Genomic DNA, 19,077 nt, shown 5'->3' on the forward strand with positions numbered 1-19,077 from the left:
TGCAAAGCTTGTTGCTGCCAAAGGTGCTTCAACTATGTACTATGAGTAAAAGGGTCTGAATAGTTGTTCAGTTTTTTTGTGCCCAATTTAAAAAGAAAAGGCTGTTTTCGTTTTGTGATTTTAGGGTTTTGAGTGTAGATTGATGAAAAATGATAAAAAAATAAATAAAAAGGCTATAACAAAATGTGAAAAAAGTGAAGGGGCCTGAATCCTTTGTGAATATAGATATATAGTACACACATACTTTACGACCCTGTAACAACCCGTCATTGTGTGCTGCCTACAATCCCCGATCAAAACACATCCTGAATAAACATTCAATATTGCTGCAGGTTGGACTGCCAACCCTGCCATTATCTGCAGCCATTTTGCAAGCACACCACAGGTTGGGGCTGTTATTTTCAGACACCGCGTCAAAACACAAACACAACACTGCGTACTTCATCTCCTCCTTCTCTCTCTCTCTCTCTCTCCTTTGCTCTCTTTCTATGTTTCCTGCGTTTCTCTGTCCATAAGCTGATTAAAGGAGAGCCTTTCCTCATCGGTCCTGCGTGCGGAAGGCAGGCTGGCAGCGAGAGAAGAAGCCTGGGACTCTCCGGCATGAATATTAAAAAGCAGGCGGATTTGTGTCTTGGGTTTGAAACTGGAAATCACAAGTTTGACTAATCAGCTTTGGGATTTAACCCCCATTCAGACGAGCCTGCCTGGGTGCCACGGAAGGGGAACGTGTGTGTGTAGCCCAACACTTTCAAAAGCCCAGCTCCCCTCCCCCCTTTCATTTTCTCTACTCGTTTCATTTCTCTCTCTCTCTCTCTCTCTCCCTCGTTCTTTTTCTCATTTCCATCCATGTTGTTGAGGTCTGACCCCCTATGGGGCCTGAAGTGCCCCATTCAACCCCCTGCCCCCCTCCTCTCCTCCTCTCCCCCTCTCCCCCTGTCATCAGCCTCAGGGCAGAAACCCTGGAGGAAGAAAGAAGCCCCAAACAGAGAGGGCCCCGGGCCCCAGGCCATTAGGATACACTGGCAGGGGCAGACAGCTGTGCAGTCCACAAGCCATTCATGGATGCACCTCAAATCAACGTTTCTACTGAGTGGGTTCATTAATGCAGTGTGTGTGTGTGTGTGTGTGTGTGTGTGTGTGTGTGCGCGTGTGCGCGTGTGCGTGTGTGCGTGTGTGCGTGTGTGTGTGTGTGTGTGTGTGTGTGTGCGTGACAGAGAGAGACACACAAAAGAGAGAGAGAGAGAGAGACAGGGAGACAGACACATGAAAAAGAGGGGGAGAGACAAAGAGAAAGAGAGAGTGCACTGAAATTACAATTGGTTCTGACCGACGGCTCAAGGGCTGCTGGTTAAGAGGTGAATTCCATCTATTTAAGAAACATTTCCTATCATTGGCAAAAAAGAGGTGAAGCTATGAATCCAGAGCAGGGATTCTCTGACTGTAAAAATCACCTAAGTCAATACCAGATATGTATGAAATGACTGACTGTCTGTGTGTGTGAAGTGTACTGGTGTACTGACTGGTGCATATTTGTATGTGTGTGTATGTTTCCCACACACACACACACAAAGACATGCATAACGGCTCAGGGGATCAAACAAAGCTCTGTCTGGATTAACAGAGGCAAAAAGGCCAGAAATCATGAATATCAGAAGAAACCCTTTGACCTCCCTCTCCTCCCTCTCCTCTCTCCTCTCCTCCCTCTCCTCCCTCTCCTTCCTCTCCTCCCTCTCCTCCCTCTCCTGCCCTGTACTGATCTGTTCTCCCTCTCCTCCCTCTCCTCCCTCTCCTCTCTCTCCTCTCTCTCCTTCCTCTCCTCCCTCTCCTCTCTCTCCTCCCTCTCCTTCCTCTCCTCCCTCTCCTGCCCTGTTCTGATCTGTTCTTTTCTCTCGGCAGGGCTCCCGGCTCCATCAGGCCTCTCTCTTGTCATGAATTTATTCATTGTGTGTTGATGTGAGAGATTATGAGCGAAATGGAAAATGTGAGAAGAATGCACAACTCCTGGCACATCGTCTTGATTCAGCCTCAGCCTCAGCTCTCTCCGACACGGGGGCGCGGGAGACAGACAGACACTCTCCGGGAGACGGTGCATCCCCACGAGCTTCTTCATCCCCAATACTAGACTACCTTTCACCAGACCATCCACTACGGTGCTACGTATATGGATGGCAAAACACAACACCATGTGTTTATTCTTTTTTCACTGAGGGCTTTCGGAGTGCATTAGCATGACAAAGCCATGAGCTGACAGCAAAAGGCGGCTGAATAAGACCAGTATGGTACAGCCTTTCCTCCTTTATATGCCTCAGACTGGGTGACATCTTGTTTAGTACACAACCATGTTATGAACAGCTCACTTTGAAAACACCCCCCTTGCTCACAAGAGCCCATAAAATGCCTTTACAATGAACCTGACACAAAGCACAAAGGGGCTCGAGCCCATTTGAGCGCCTAAACGGACACTATAATGATGAAGCCTGCACAATATTTGATGGTTTATCATTGCTGTGAGGAGGGCCATTTGGATGGCACAGGCCTCTCCATGGGGCACTTAGCGCACATCAAAGCTGCACCATTCACCTGGATTGGTTGCAGTTTAACAGAGGGATGTCAGGATTGAGCGACTGAGTGCACGCGTCTGTATGGAGGGCAGCACAATGAAACCCAGAGAACAGTCGGAAGAGTAAGAAAGACAGGGCGAATGAGAGATGAGGAGGAAGAGCGACGAAGGGAGAAGCACAGTCTTCTTATTGCTCAGGATTTACATGAAGTTTCAGCCAAATCAGGCGAGCAATTCAATAAGGCTGACTTCGTTAAAAAAGCCTGGTGGTTATTAATTTGACCCATTTTTTAACTCTGGCATAAACAAAAATGTCACGTCGAGTCAATGATGAGGATGAAAATAGAAAGCAACGTCTTTTCTGTTATTCCTTTCATCTTTTGAAATAGGTATGCAGACATTCCTCTTCTTCCAGCAGTTTTTTATTTCATTAAAGACGACCTCGATAATCCCCTTGGAGTTGCGTCAGTGCATCGGCAGGAAGACTCCGCATGACATCATGTGCCCATTACCAAGTCCCCGACTCAAGGATGGTCATTGTGCAGTGGCTAATGACCAGTGAGGGTTTCTTTAAATCCAGCCATGATGGATTACATTAGTGAGTAAGATGGGCTGCTGGTGGCTCCGTTTGATTGGTCAAGGTGATGGAGCTCCCAGACCCCCCGGAGCTCTCTGACTCCCTGAGTCCCGAGGGTGCAGCAGCACACTGGGACCTGACCGTCCCTCTAAAGGTGTTATATACACATGTGTGCTTCCTCTAAAGGTGTTATACACACCATGTGTGCTTCCTCTAATCACATATTTCACTGATTGTCCCTCTAAAGGTGTGATATACCCATGTGTGCTTCCTCTAAAGGTGTTATAAATACACATGTGTGTTTCCTCTAATCACATATTTCACTTACAGTCTGAAAAATGTGAAGACCTGGGAACTGAATCTGTGGTATTTTAAAAGATTATAACTGAAATATTAACATTCTTCATAAAGTACAGCACAGCATACACATTTCTAGAATAACTAAAAGCCCTTTAGAGGGCACAGAGGCTGAGTGAATCACAAGTCCGTGCTGAATAGAGGATGCTGTCTTCATTCTCTCCTCAGCTCCTGCAATCCCTGTGTTACAGCCAGAAGAAATATGTAGCATTTTTGCTTCTTCTCATCTCCATGCACTAATTCAGCGACAGCTCTTACAAAAGGAAGCTCTGAATGATCACATTCTCTGGGCCAGAGGGGGTTTCCAAGGCTTGGGATTGGAACTGAAGCTGCAGAAATGACAATAGGAACACATAGAACACATACACTGCTCTTAAAATAGCAAGCTAATGCTAATGCCATTGTTTTGATAGAGAGCTGCAGCTCCTTGGCACAGTGGTGGGCTGGAGGTAAATTAAATTAGGTCCCCTGTGTACACAAACACACACACACACACACACACACACACACACACACACACACACACACACACACACACACACACACACACACACGGTAAAACAGAGGGATAGGATGGATATAGAGAGGATCAGAGATAGAAGAGAGAGAGTGGGAAGAGTGAGAGAGAGAGTTTGTAATCTGGGATTAACCACCTCACTCATTTCTTCAAAGAGTCAGCGATGCTCGCTGTTGATTTGCATGCAGTGGGATGACTTTTGACCACAGACACACTCTCTCACACACACACACACACACACACACACACACACACACACACACACACACAGTGGGATGACTGTTGACCACAGACACACTCACATTATGCACTGGGGTTAGCAGTGGTGTTGGTATTGTTAGGGTGGAAAAACCAGCAACCTGACCAGAGACGTGACAGCCTCCATTTGCCTCAGTGAATGTCCATTTATCAGGCTGGGGACGGCAGGCAGGCAGGCAGGCAGGCAGGCAGGCAGCATCCCTTCGATCCCAGTGTAAAACACCCACAGCGGACATACAGCACATGGCAGAGCTGTGGCACGGAGGCTACGCTACGCTACGCACTCACAGCCGCGCTCCTGCAGCTAAAGGAGCAGCAGAGAGGCCTCCCACTGGTCAATCTGTTCACAGCCTGTCAATCTCAGCCCGGGCTGCCAGACGCCCTGAGGTAGATGTGTCCCTGCAGACATCAGGCCAGCCCCGTGAAGACGGGGAAAAGGGGTTGTGTACAGGGAGAGGAGAGGAGAGGAGAGGAGAGGAGAGGAGGAGGAAGGAAAGAGTGGAAGACTGCCACATGGAGTCTGAACCCGCTCAAGAATCCCTGAGAGAGAGCGACGTTTGGTAACACAAATGACCGGTTTGTGTCTGCCAATGTATGAGAGGCCGACACACAAGAACATCCACTCATGTTAGACACATTTAGAAGCATATTAGACACACACACACTTCTTGAGGCCATATCAACATGAAAGTAACTTCAGAGATACATAAACAGGAAAACATGAAAGGAAATGACAAAACAGGGCACTGTACACAGTGGTAATGGCCGAAGAAGAGAGAGACCACAGAGAGGAAACACACAGAGCAGTATCTAGTAGCTCCGAGCTTTTCAATCACCTGCTTTTTCAATCGCATTTATTACTGGGACTATTTTTGGGATATCTGAAATGAAGCCGGGAGATGTTATGTTTGCTGTGGGATCCCGAGATTAAGTTACAGAATTGGGTTATCCATCATGTGAGAACTGTCTACTACATTACACAGACATACACTTTTGCCATGGCGCTGGAGGAAACAGGAATGCCTTTCACTGACCCAGAAAAATTCTTTGCAGCAATATCTGAAAAGCGTCTGGGCCTCTGGAAATGAAAAAAGCATCGCTCTCTCTTTCCCTCTCATGGCGTGCTCCGTAAATGCGTTGTATATAACTCACAACAAACAACATCAAGTCCAAATGACTGAAACGAGGATCTGCGGGACCTCGACCACAATGTTGATATTACTAATTTAGAATCGGATTTCGTCCCTCCTCTCATGACACACATCTAGCCCTGGAAGAGATTAAAACATCAGTAAGAAAAATAACGATGTTAAATTATAAATTGTGCCGAAGCGTTTGAAAATGTATGTGTTGTTTATGTTCTGCTCACTGATGAATGTATAAACTATTTTTCATTTTAAAAAAACCGGAAGTCTCTGGGTGGGCTGCGATGAGGTTTAAGTCACCATTCAGTAACATTTCAACCTTGCCTCATGATAGGGAAAGCGGAGGGGATTAAGGGCCTGTTTGCAGCAGCGGCTGCAGCTTGGGAGTGAGCTGCCCTTGGGTGCTGCTGGGTGAAGAGGGGGCAGGAGCGAAGCTGCTCCCCCCCCGCACCTCTCAGCCCCCCAATCGTCTTTCATGTCTCTGCTGAGATTCATTAGGGCAACTTTCAGATGCTCAACTGAAGGGCATTGACAGACTTAACATGCATTCTAATCAGCAGAGCTCAGTAACAGTAGCAGCAGTAGTTGAGAGGTAATTATATAGTGTAGTAGTCGATGTGTAAAGTGTGTGTGTGTGTGTGTGTGTGTGTGTGTGTGTGTGTGTGTGTGTGTCTGCATATAAGCAGGAGTGTGTAAAAAAAAAAAAAATCAATCTACGTTTATGCATGCATGGCTATTTTATATGTGTTTCTGTGTGTTTTTATGTTTGTTCTTGTGTGTGTATGTGTCTGTGTGTGTGTGTGTGTGTGTGTGTGTGTGTGTGTGTGTGTGTGTGTGTGTGTGTGTGTGTGTTTGGTGTGTGTGTGTGTGTGTGTGTGTGTGTTTGGTGTGTGTGTGTGTGTGTGTGTGTGTGTGTGTGTGTGTGTGTGTGTGTGTGTGTGTGTGTGTTTGGTGTGTGTGTGTGTGTGTGTGTGTGTGTGTGTGTGTGTCTGTCTGTGTGTGTGTGTGTGTGTGTGTGTTTGGTGTGTGTTTGTGTGTGTGTGTGTGTGTGTCTGTGTCTGTGTGTGTGTGTGTGTGTGTGTGTGTGTGTTTGGTGTGTGTGCACGTCTGTCACGTGTGGGCTTTAGCCTAAGTACTCCTTTCAGGCTGTTTGCTCTCTAAAACAAAGTAATGGTATGAACGCAGACTAAATTGGCTTTCCCTCCATCTCATCCCCTCCTTCCCAAGGGGACCCCTCAATGAAGCGGAGGGGAAGAATCAAAACAGACAGGTAAGATCATTCACCGGCTCTCTGCCTGTGAGATACAGTAGTAGAACTCCCCCTACCAGTGCATTAGGCACAAGATAAGGCCTGATGTACATTCATTGCATCTGCTGAGGCCCTCACAGTAGTAGTAGTTGAGAGGTAATTATATAGTGTAGTAGTCAATGTGTATAGTGGTGTGTGTGTGTGTGTGTGTGTGTGTGTGTGTGTTTTCAGTATAGCAAAGAGTGAGGACAAAGAGTATAGAGAATGGGATTGGGATGGCAGCCGTGTGAAGTGAGCAATGCAAGGCATTGTGGGATTTTAAGACACGGAAGCTGCGGTAGAGACGGGGGTAGTAATAGGCTGCAGTCAAATAGTCTTTTTTTGCTTAAGAGGGTTCATCACTGAGTGAACTGACCCGAAAGTATCTAAGTGGCAGCCATGATAAGAGCTGGTCGAAATTCTCTAAATGCTGAAGGAAAGGTGCTTTAAAGCTTCCTTTCTTATCTCCTTTAGCATAGGCTACACTGGAACATCCTTTTTTGAAAGGAAAAGAGATAATGCCGTCCCACAATTCCTTTGCCGCAGCAACAACAACAAACAATCAACATGACCCACATCAATAACAATTTAACTTCTATTATGCAACTTAAAAACACAGAGGAAATGTGAATGCTTGCTGTGTTATCAACTGCCATAACCGGTCGCACGACCGGCGTGGAAAACGTATCGCAAATGGAGTGCGATTTTTCAGCCTGGAAGCAAAACAATGGAACTCAGGTCACTGAGTAAACAAAAATGTGTAGCAGTTGTAAGACGAACAAACACAACCTTTAGCAACACTTCTCCACACATGTTTGTGTGTCTACAGCATTTTCACATAGGTAAGCTACACTGTTATGTGCTTACTGCTAGCTGCGGTGTAGAAACGTTGGGATGTCGCCACGCTGCTAACTAACTAGCTGGCTGCATAGCTACATAACTAATCAAAGAAATGTTATCTGTTTTTTTACCCCCAGGCAAACCAGCCTATGAAATGCTAGAGTGTCATCCTGACTAGGTACCGTGATTACACCTCGGGCACGCATAAGTCTAAGCATAGCATACTGAATGGTTTAACTTGAGGACAAACAGAGACAGCAAGCTATCACAGGGAACAATGCTGCACCTACAACACCACCGAAATTAGCTGACACAGAGACCATAGATGGATGAAGCTGCACCACCAGATGTAGCTGACACAGAGACCATAGATGGATGAAGCAGCACCACCAAAGGACAACACTGGAAATCCTCAGGAATGCAGTTGTTGTGGCCACAGGCGTGCCAATATGAACCACTTTCTGGAGGAGAACCGGATACTGTTGGAATTGCTCTTCTAAAAGATGATGTCAAGGACAAGTACTACACTCTGATGCGCCTGGGGCTGAATCTGCCAATCCAGCACACTGCACAGACTGAAAGACTATGGCCCCCACGCTCAGAGACACCATTGCTGTTGACAATCATGTCGCGGTTACTTTAGACCGCTTTGAAACTTAACATTGAGAGAACATCAAATCTGATAGCTGGAGCACAGATATGTTCCCACTCCAAACACAAGCGCACCCTAGAGTATCTAATTGGCATTACACCACAGGGAGCTGTAGCTTTCATTTCCAAAGGGTGGGGAGGTGGTTTCAGAGACAGGCATGTGACTGAGAACAGCGGCCTTCTTCATAAACTATTGCCTGCAGACTTGATGTTGGCAGACTGTGGATTTGACACCAGGGACAGCGTTGGACTAATGTCTGCAGCAGTGAGAATCCCTGTATTCACAAGAGTAAGCTGCCTGCTGGATGCAAATCATGTCAAGGAGACACAACAGATAGCCCACCTCAGGGTCCATGTGGACAGGGTGACTGGATGTGTAGGCACCTCAGGGTCCATGTGGACAGGGTGACTGGATGTGTAGGCACCTCAGGGTCCATGTGGACAGGGTGACTGGATGTGTAGGCACGTCAGGGTCCATGTGGACAGGGTGACTGGATGTGTAGGCACGTCAGGGTCCATGTGGACAGGGTGACTGGATGTGTAGGCACGTCAGGGTCCATGTGGACAGGGTGACTGGATGTGTAGGCACCTCAGGGTCCATGTGGACAGGGTGATTGGATGTGTGCCCAATGGATGTGTAGGCACCTCAGGGTCCATGTGGACAGGGTGAGTGGATGTGTGCCCACCTCAGGGTCCATGTGGACAGGGTGACTAGATGTGTAGGCACCAAGTTCACCATACTAAGTGACACCATACTAAGTGACACCATACCATTGAGCATGGTGCTCCCATGTGAAGTAGGGGCATGATTGACACGATTGTGTGTGCTGTGCCTGGACTAATATGTGCACCAGTGTTGCCATGACACCAAAAGACCAAAACATAAACCGTATGAACAGCATTACTCAAAGGTTGCATACCACACATTTCTGGTTGTTGTGACTGAAGATCTGCAGGTCGTGCACCCATCCAATTTTTAATCTGAAGGTGGGGCTTGAGAGATTTATCATTTCTGAACTGAAATGAATACATGACGTAGTTGCCTTTTTTCTACATGTGTTCTCTAGGTTCTCATGTGTATTGTGTGTGTGTGTGTTTTGTGTGTGTGTGTGTGTGTGTGTGTGTGTTTTTATGGAGACAATCCGCAAAAAATGCTCTTACTATTGAGGAATCAAAGTGCATACTATATCACAACCTACGGCTCTCTGAAGTATGTTCATAAACAACAATACACTCAGTAGTCCTTTTCAGGCACAGGCACACACACACACACACAGATGCACACGCACACACACACACACACGCACACACACACACACACACGCACACACACACACACGCACACGCACACGCACACGCACACGCACACGCACACACATGCGCACACACACACGCACGCACACACGCACACACACACCCACACAAACAAAGTCGTAGTAATAAAACATATTAATAGATTTGACATGAATTTCCTAACCAGGAGAAAGGCGCTAATATGAGGGGAGAGGTATTGGAGTTATACTACAACAGTGTGTCGCAGAGAACAAGTGGCAATGTTTATAATTAGTCATTTGAGCCATTTGTTACAACCGCAGAGTTGCAATTAACACAATCGGTGGGAGCGGCGTTCCGAGCGCATATCTATTAGTGAAGAGTAGATGTATGAGTTTTAGTATTCCCCCTGGGCCTGATGGGTAAAGAGATTAAATACTTACGCTCGGCAAACATCAACGCAAGCCATCTTGAGGTGCTCCTACTCGCTCCTTGCTGATGAATTATTCACAAATACAATTTAAGAGACCACGTACCCAACCCGTTGATGAGCTTTCATTAAACTGAGGGAATCGAGACGCATCCGTTGTGTTGAACTGTGTCAAGCTCCACTGTAGATTTTAATGCAATTACGGGGAACGGCACGAACACCAAATCAGAACACAATAAGCCTGTGGTAATTATCTGAACGAAACCATGCACAATAACGACATCCAGCGACTATAGTTCAATGCGGGTTCTTTGTTATGCTGTTACTGGCAACTTCGACAAATGACATTATGAATACATATCTCCCACAGAAACATGATCTCCCTCTGAAAAGAAGGCTAAGAAACAGCATGAAAAGAAAAGTGATAACCGAGAATAGCCGATAACCTTGTAGGGGGACAAAGACTAACGTAATAGTGTTGTTGAAATAGGGGAAATATGACAAAGAAAATGCATTTCTTCCCATAAAAGAGGTGTTCATCACAATTATTAGGTTGCAAAGGTCGACGATAATGCTAACAATGCCTAGAATGATTGCTGTGGTCTTTAATGTAAGCCTTTACTGTGGAGATGGTGGTGGTGGTGGTACGGGTGGTGATGAAGGCTACTCACGTGTAAGCCCTATTAGAAGAACTCCATAAGTGAGAGTGACATTAACACAGCAGGACAGCTGTGACGGAGGTTGAGGCGAGGTGTAAAATGTGTGTGTGTGTGTACCTCTTGGGATTAGCACTGTCAAATAAGGCTGCCTCAAATCTCCACGCACACACACACACATACGCACACACTTTCATACCCACCAAATAGATAAAAGACTTGACCCTTTATCTACTGCTGGAAGTGCATATATGTTTTATAATCCAATTTCAGCACCATACAAAATTAGAGATAACTGCATTTCTAAAAAAGAAAAAGAGAGAGAAAGAGGGAAAAGGAGAAATAAACACCTTGCACAGTGTTTCTGTGGGTGACAGTCAGGGACCAGTCGAGTTCACACTGTCACAGGTACTCTGAGAGAGAAAAATATTCTGGGACTTTCTAAAACCACAAAGTCTAACAGCTCTCTTCACCACCCCCAAAACCCCCCCCCCCCCCGACCCGGCCCCCCTCACATCTTTTTTCTCTTTGTAGCTTACATACTACGACTCTAATGGGAGCTGCTGTCAATCACCTCTGCGCGTCAGTGAGGTGACGGTTTGTTTCACGCTTCCCCAAATCCCATCATGCTTGGCACCTGTCAGGGTGCCGCTCCAAAAAAAGGAAGCCGACTTGAGTCCTGAAACAAACCCAAGGGGTCCTGGAACTGGCACAGGCCTGCTGCCCTGTCAAGCACCTGTCACTCTGTTCCATCTCAGCAGATTCTCACACTATTAAAAAGTCTTCTCATGTTCACCTGCTCTTGGTCCAACTCAGTAAATAACACTAACTTAATGTCATACTGATATCCCATCCATGAAAAAAAGTCAGAACTTTTATTGTTGGCTGAAGCCAGGTCTACATTTAGCTCTTAGGCTGAAACTGATATCATCTGCAAAAACCTGAAAGTCTACTTCTCTGGACCGCATGTTTTGGAGGCAAACAAACCTCTCCGATGCGCTGTGTTCCAAAAGGTCAGCAGCCGTGACCTCCCGCCTGTGCTCAAGAGCTCTATTGGAAGAAGAACTCACAGGCCTCGCTCCCAAACCGGAAACACGGCCTATGTTGTTGTGGGAACCTGTGGTGTGCTAATAAAACTTGAGCCCGTCTTGCCAGTTGTTTTGAGCTCAGGGAACACTCTGGATCAAGTGTGTTCACCTGTGTCCGTATATACGTCGTCCTCTCTGACACACACTGTCGCTTTTATGAGCATGGCCGTCTTGTCTTGATCCAGCTTTATGGTGGTGGTGACCTTCTGATTGGAAGACAATAACAGAAAGACCTCATGAAATGGGCAGCGCGCACAGGAGATACGCATGGTGGATTTACACAGCTGGGCTGGGCAGGGCTATGCTGCTCAACAAAAGGCATTCGATTGTTTTCTTTTAATCACCCTACTGCTCCTCGGAGGCGGGAGGAGAAGGTGAGGGCATAGGGGTTATTGTGTTTTGGAAAATGCTATCAAGAATGTTTGAGCAGAGATGATTACAGATTTTACGGTCAAGGACGTTATTAAATGGCTGAAAAGTGGAGACGACGAGGAAACAAGGAGATGGGGAGGAGGAGAGACGGGGGGGGGGGGGGGGGGGGGGGGGTGAGAACATCTTCAATGTGCCACGCATACTGAAACATAGACTCAGACACACACACACACACACACACACACACACAGGCTCCATGGCCACTGATGTGACAGGAGCCAGGTTCATTAGTCTCTGAGTGGTAAATTAGATTGAGAGGGGGCCTAACGGCTGATGCCTGGCGTCACTCGAGCAGCGCTGTCACATGACACACTTTTTTTTTTTTTTTTTAACCTCTGAATTTTTTCCCCCCCACAATTTCTGTTAAAGCACAAAATACATTTAAAAGTAGGATGGAAAATGAATACGGTCACACACAATGCTGGTCCAAAACTGTCCGGATGATAAGACAGAACTTTAGCTTTCATTTTCATAAAGTATTCAGCAGCAGCCTCACAGTGCTGAAGAAGCCCTCTGACTGAATGGCCCTGAGAAGAAGCCTGAGAAGAGCCCACACTAAACCTATCAATCTCTCTTCCCCTTAATCTCTCTCTCTCTCTTTCTCTCTCTCTCTCTCTCTCTCTCTCTCTCTCTCTCTAACAAGGCCCTGTTGTACACAGCCTTCTGCTGTCACATGGTCAACAGATGGCTCAGAGCAAAAGACAATATCTCACTTCTGCCCCATGTTAAATAATACCAATTATGAAGCTTTTACAAATGGATGAGGAGGAGGAGGAGGAGGAGGAGGAGGAGGAGGGGGAGGAGGAGGAGGGCTGGACAGCGGGACTGCGAGAGGGCTGGACAGGGCAGGAGAATAACACTCATAAAGGAGGGAGTTGTGTGAGGCACAATGCTTCGCCTCAGGCACAAGACTCAACAGGCCTTTGTTTGTGGACACCAGGAGAGCAGAGCAGAGCCGTATGGAGTCAGACACCAGAGTGAACCTCTCGCCAAGACAGAAATACTCCTTCCATAGTGTCACCTTTGCAGGGCCCCAGACATAAGGTACACATGTGAGTGCCAAGGAATTGGTTGACAGGCATTTATGCCTTGTAGAAATATGTAGGAGAAAATACATTAGTGGAAGGAGAGGAGCTGCTCAGTGACTGAACAAAAATATATAAAAAAGATTTGAAGGATCTCTAAGGAATCAGAGGCCCTTAACACTGTGGAGCTCGAAAAATCAAAATGGAAATCCATTTGAGCAATATGCAAGCATCAACCTTCCTGCACGCATACAGACACAGCTGTAGACACACAAACACACACATTCTCATCTGATTAACTGGACCTCATTTTCATAAAAAAAAACTTCAAAAAGGTCATCAAACATTCTCCCAACCTTTCCAGACAGATCTCTGATAGGTCTGATATGCTGATTTTATTCTTATTAGATGGCTCCAGGGTGGTCAAAAGCTGTATTCGCCTCGAACAGCTCTGCTGATATATTTGCCTTTTAAAGTCATTGACTCGACAAATGCAAAACAGTTCCTCTCTCAGGACATATCAACTTCCCATGTTTTGACCTTTCAACAGGAAGTTCTTCCTGCTAATTCAATGCAAAGACAATGAAAAAAGGTTTTCCGCCCTGTTCAAGTGTGAGACTAAACACAAAAGGCTTGTAGTCTGCTTTTCAGACTCACACAAAGAGAACTGTTGAAAGCCTTGCTGTGAACTCTGGTACCCCTGCTCTGTCCAAGTAGGGGGCACACATCTCAGATAATACTGGTGCTGTGCTGGCTCTAAATAGGAGATGCATTGCAAATTAAAGTTTAATATATTTTCAATTTAGGCAAGCTGCAATAAACACCTCAGTCTATCTTCGACTCAATAACTAAAAAAGACAAATGATTATTATTGAGGCACATGAGCCCACTTCTCAACATGAGCAGTTACACAATCCTTGTCTGTAATGTTTTATGAAGTAATGTTCATCTCGAACTCAAAACATATGATAACCCAAATAAAGATTTGAAAAGCTGAAAGGTGTGTACCTGAAAAAAACTTTATTAGATTGTCTAGGGCTAACTTTGCCAAGGTTACAGCAACATTCTGAAATGTTCCTTTTGTGAAGAGAACCAGAATGTTTGTGTCCAGTCCCCAGTTACAAATGAAACCGAAAAATCATGTTGCTGAAATTAGCTGAAATACCTTACAAAATATGTCCAAGCTGTAGTTCATGAGCCATAAGAACCAATTAGCGAGGACATTGATGTTCGTGTTGAACCTGGGACATTTCCAGATGATACGAGGGCCTTCGCATTGGGGAAACAACAGAGCCTTCTTGTCTGAGGAAGACATGATGATTTCAGAACTGTGTGAGAGGTAACAACGGGGCATCTGAGGAACGCATACTGATCTCAGAACTGTGTGAGAGGTAACGGGGCATCATCTGCTTGCAATTAGCCTCCTCATGCAACGAGAATTTCAAACTTCTTGTTTTATGTTGGAGAATGGCAATATGCAACATGGCTATAAATAGCATCACTGTCGCTGCGGAGAAGAAATGAGACCATCAGTCCAATCCTGGCAGGAGTAAGTCATGCACGTTGTTTATCACACATTGCATAGTGATGGCCAACTAGATTGTCCCAGTATGATGTCATACTGTAACACAGAATATAACGTTCAGAATTACACTACACTAACTCATCATCACCCCAACTTCAAACAATCCCCTCTCGCCTCTCTCTGGGGTCAGGAGAGGTAGCGCCAGGTTGTGGATTGGTAACGTCAGTCCGACACCCAATGAGTGAATTATGGATCAGGATCAGCACCCATCAGATACCAATATTGGATGGGTGGGATCGGATCGGCCCCGACTCTAGACCCAACGCACCTGCTGAATCGATCACGCTACCCTGAAGGAACCTGTAATATTGGCACATGGATTTAGAAAGCTTATTGAGATAAGCTCTTCATAGTGTGCTTAATAATGGGGACATTAACAAAGGTAGAAGGAGAGAGAGAGAGAGAGAGAGATTGAGAGAGAGAGAGAGAGAGAGAGAGAGAGAGAGAGAACTGTAAGAGGAAGCGAGGGAGGGAGGCAGAAAGAGAGAGAAGGTCAAAAAGAGAAGAGGAGCCCTAGAGCTCAACTGGTGAGCGGAGGAGAGGAGAGGGATGATTTAGAATTCTACCGCCTGCTAAGCCCCAAGAAAGGTCACACACACACAAAGTGACACCTGCCAATCAAGGGCAATTATTAGCAGCTCTTTTTATTAACTCCACGGCACATTCTCAAAATCCAACCGAGTCAATTACTTTATAATGAGGAACAAGTGTGTGTAATAGACCAAAGGAAGGCGGGAAGAGAGAAGAGAGAAGAGAAAAGAGCACGAGAGAGAGAAAGACAGAGAGAAATAAGAATACAGGGGTGGGGGAGATGAGCAAAGTTAGATTCTGTGTTCCAATGAGGAAGTGAGGCTGCTGTGCAGCAGGAGACAGACGGGAGGGAGAGAGGGAGAGAGGGAGGAGGGAGAGAGGGAGAGAGGGAGAGAGGGAGGGAGGGAGGGAGAGAGGGAGAGGGAGGGAGGGAGGCAGACTCTTGTCAGTTGGGAAGAAAGTGAATCCTACGTCTTCCTTCCTCCTCCCTTCACTGTGAAGCCTGGGGGATCAGAGGCACTTCTGAAGACTGCAGAGGCGTGAGGCCTAGGAGCTTCGAAAAAAAGGCAGCACCCTGGCAGACTTCACAGACTGGGAGTGGGAATAAGGAACACACAGACTGTTGTTTATGAGATCTCTACCGTGTCACAGAAAGGGTGTTTCGCGATACAAGCTGTTCCTTGAAACTTTTCAACAAAAAAAAAAGAAAAAAAAGAAAAGAAAACTAATTTCAGACATATAAATGGCGTCTCCTGAGCCATGCGTGACACAGACGCTGCCTCACCTGCACAAAACTCGAGGTGCTCAAACAGATTTCCTGCCCAACCCAAAAACCTGAGGGCAAACTGAAAACAGTAAGCAGGGTATGTTTATCTTTACCCACTGGCTTGGGTATATGTGCTTTACTCTGTGTGTGTGTGACACAAATGAGTTTACACACATCTGATGCAGTCTCCTGCAAGGTGTGTGTGTGTGACAGTGTGTGTTTAGGGGGGGGGGGGGGGGGTGAAGGTGGGATTTGACAAGATCCAGGCTAATAAAAGATGCTGGCTGTTATTAAATTTTCACACCCTGAGAATTATTGATGCTTCACCTCACCACACGATCTAGCTGTGGGACGCTGGGGATGAAACTTGATTATTGTGCCTCACCGTGAGTGTGTATGTGTTTGTGTTTGTTTGTGTGGGCGTGTGTGTGTGTGTGCGTGTGTGTGTGTGTGTGTGTGTGTGTGTGTGTGTGTTTTACTCAGCAATTACAGGAAGTAAGTCACAGAGTGAGGCTGACTTCTTGCTTTCAACGGGGTACTTCAAACAGAGCAAGAAATGAACAGGCTTTTGTAGCTGGCAGGGAAGTGAAGCAGCTTTTTGATAGTACACGATATGAAGGCCAAGAACAATATCGAGCTCTATTGTTGAAAGTGAATGTGGAGGGAGGTAACTGAAAACCAATACGCGGAACCCCTTTGGGGAAATAATAGCATGAAGGTCAATGTTTTGCCCGAGAGGAATTAAAGAGATAATACGGCTTGGCCTCGGAGCTCCTTACCTGTTGGCAGACGGAGGGCGGCCATTGCGGGGCTTGTTGATTTGGGCATAGAGTGCCTCGAGTGGCTGCGAGTCGTCCTGACGATGAGGGCTCTGGGGACGCTGGTGGTGGTCACTGTCGATGGAGGAGTCAAAGGAGCCGATGCCTGCGTAGGGTGCTCGTCATCGGAGCTCAGGGTTCGGTTGACGTCCTGATCTCAGCGTAGTCCCTCTCTCTGGCCTGACGCTCACGCAGCTCCCTGGTCTTGGCCTGGATCCTGTGCAACAAAAAACACAATACAAGCTTTTAAGATGGCTATGGCTATGGTCATGGTTGCCGTACACAGACCTTGACTAAATTTGTGTTACCGTTACCGACTACAACAAGGATGACTGAGACTGATCTCTTAATTACTTACTCTCAAAGACAAAGCCCCTTTACTGTAATCCACTGAATCACATTGCAAAGAATAACGAGTAATGCACATAAAGAAAACCAGAAGACATACAATGGCAGTATCTAACTCCACATGCAGAGGATCACATCCACAAAACCATGTCAAATAATCAGATAGGCATGGAACCCTTATGGAACCCTTATGGAACCCTTATGGAACCCTTATGGCTGAGACACAGAAAGCGCTTCAGATAGGCATGGAACCCTTACGAATGAGACGCTTGCAGAAGGCGCTTCAGATAGGCATGGAACCCTTATGGCTGAGGCGCTTCAGATAGGCATGGAACCCTTACGCTGAGGCGCTTCAGATAGGCATGGAACCCTTACGATGAACGCTTGCAGAAGGCGCTTCAGATAGGCATGGAACCCTTATGGATGAGACGCTTGCAGAAGGCGCTTCAGATAGGCATGGAACCCTTACGGCTGAGGCGCTTCAGATAGGCATGGAACCCTTACGGCTGAGGCGCTTCAGATAGGCATGGAACCCTTACGAATGAGACGCTTGCAGAAGGCGCTTCAGATAGGCATGGAACCCTTATGGATGAGACGCTTGCAGAAGGCGCTTCAGATAGGCATGGAACCCTTATGGATGAGACGCTTGCAGAAGGCGCTTCAGATAGGCATGGAACCCTTACGGAACCCTTATGGAACCCTTACGGATGAGACGCTCCAGATAGGCATGGAACCCTTATGGCTGAGACGCTTGGAGAAGGCGCTTCAGATAGGCATGGAACCCTTACGGCTGGGACGCTTGCAGAAAGCGCTTCAGGAGGGCAAACGGGACATCCTGCTGAGTGTGCAGGCCGGCAAGGTCACGACCCCCTGCTGAGTCAGAGACTCCACAGACAAAGCGGAGACGCCTCGTGTTTACATGAACCTCCCTCGTGCCGACACTGTTTTCTCTGGCCGGAGGAGGGAATCCTTTACCGAGGTGTCATATGCTCTCTGAATCTGTTATTCAGGTCATTTTAATGACCAAAAAAAAATATGGAGAGGGTTCCGCCTGGAAGCTGTTTTCATTTGCGAAAGCAAAACACGGCCTAAACTAGTGAAGGAGGACTGATGCTGTGGAGGCAGGCCGCTTTCTTCAAATGTGCGTCCCATCAGTAGCAGGGGATCTTCCTGAGGGGGGCGAGGGGCAGGGGGGCTACTCCAGAGGGCATTTCAAGCCGGAGGGTTTCTCTGATCTCTCTCCAAGCTCCTTCCTCTTCCTCCGCTCTCGCCTTTCACACTCTCTCTCTCTCTCTCTCGCCTTTCACTCTCTCTCTCTCTCTCTCTCTCCTTTCACTCTCTCTCTCTCTCTCTATTGCGTTTGTTCTCACTGCACTCACTTGCACTGCACATCACAACAGAGTCTTTCAGCACTCTGCTCCGGGACGCCATGGTGGGCTGACATGTGGGAGGGAGCCTCAGGAGTGGTCTGTTTTCCAGGGGATAACAGGAGACAAGAGGAGGAGGGTGTGGACGAAGAGGAAAGAGGAGAGCCCCCTGTGGGCTGGGAGCGGGAGGTGTGAGTGCCACGGGGAACGCTGGTGCAGAGTGAGGGGATGCTCCCATGCTGAGTGAGCCTGCCTTTAGTGGATCCAGATGGGCCCATCTACCTACCCTCATCTACCCCCCCCCCAGCCGAGAGCCCCCTGTGCTGGGGGGGGGGCGAGTAAGACGTCCTCCCGTCCGCCTCGCTGGCTTCCTCTGCCTCCACCCCCTATCCTGGTCAAAGATGACCCATGACCTACCGAGACGGGCCCCCTTGGAGATGATTGACAGCCTCGCCATGGGTGAGATGGGTGTGTCTGGCCCATCCAGCAAGCCACCGGCATTCTTGACATTTTTCAATAAGCGCGATCTCATTTCAAAACAATAACCATTTTTCTGTGACAGTGTA

The 19,077-nt window shown here is 47.1% G+C and overlaps 1 protein-coding gene across 1 annotated transcript in view; it reads right to left on the reverse strand.

Annotated features, from left to right (window-relative positions):
* Positions 1-19,077, reverse strand: part of pard3aa (par-3 family cell polarity regulator alpha, a) — a 344,419-nt gene that overhangs the window by 68,321 nt on the left and 257,021 nt on the right. Inside the window, 3 exon segments of the mRNA XM_031583717.2 lie at positions 16,758-16,914; positions 16,917-16,952; positions 16,955-17,013. Of these exon segments, the coding sequence (XP_031439577.1) occupies positions 16,758-16,914; positions 16,917-16,952; positions 16,955-17,013 (252 nt within the window).

This window comes from Clupea harengus, chromosome 17, assembly GCF_900700415.2.
Source record: "Clupea harengus chromosome 17, Ch_v2.0.2, whole genome shotgun sequence".
Taxonomy (NCBI): domain Eukaryota; kingdom Metazoa; phylum Chordata; class Actinopteri; order Clupeiformes; family Clupeidae; genus Clupea; species Clupea harengus.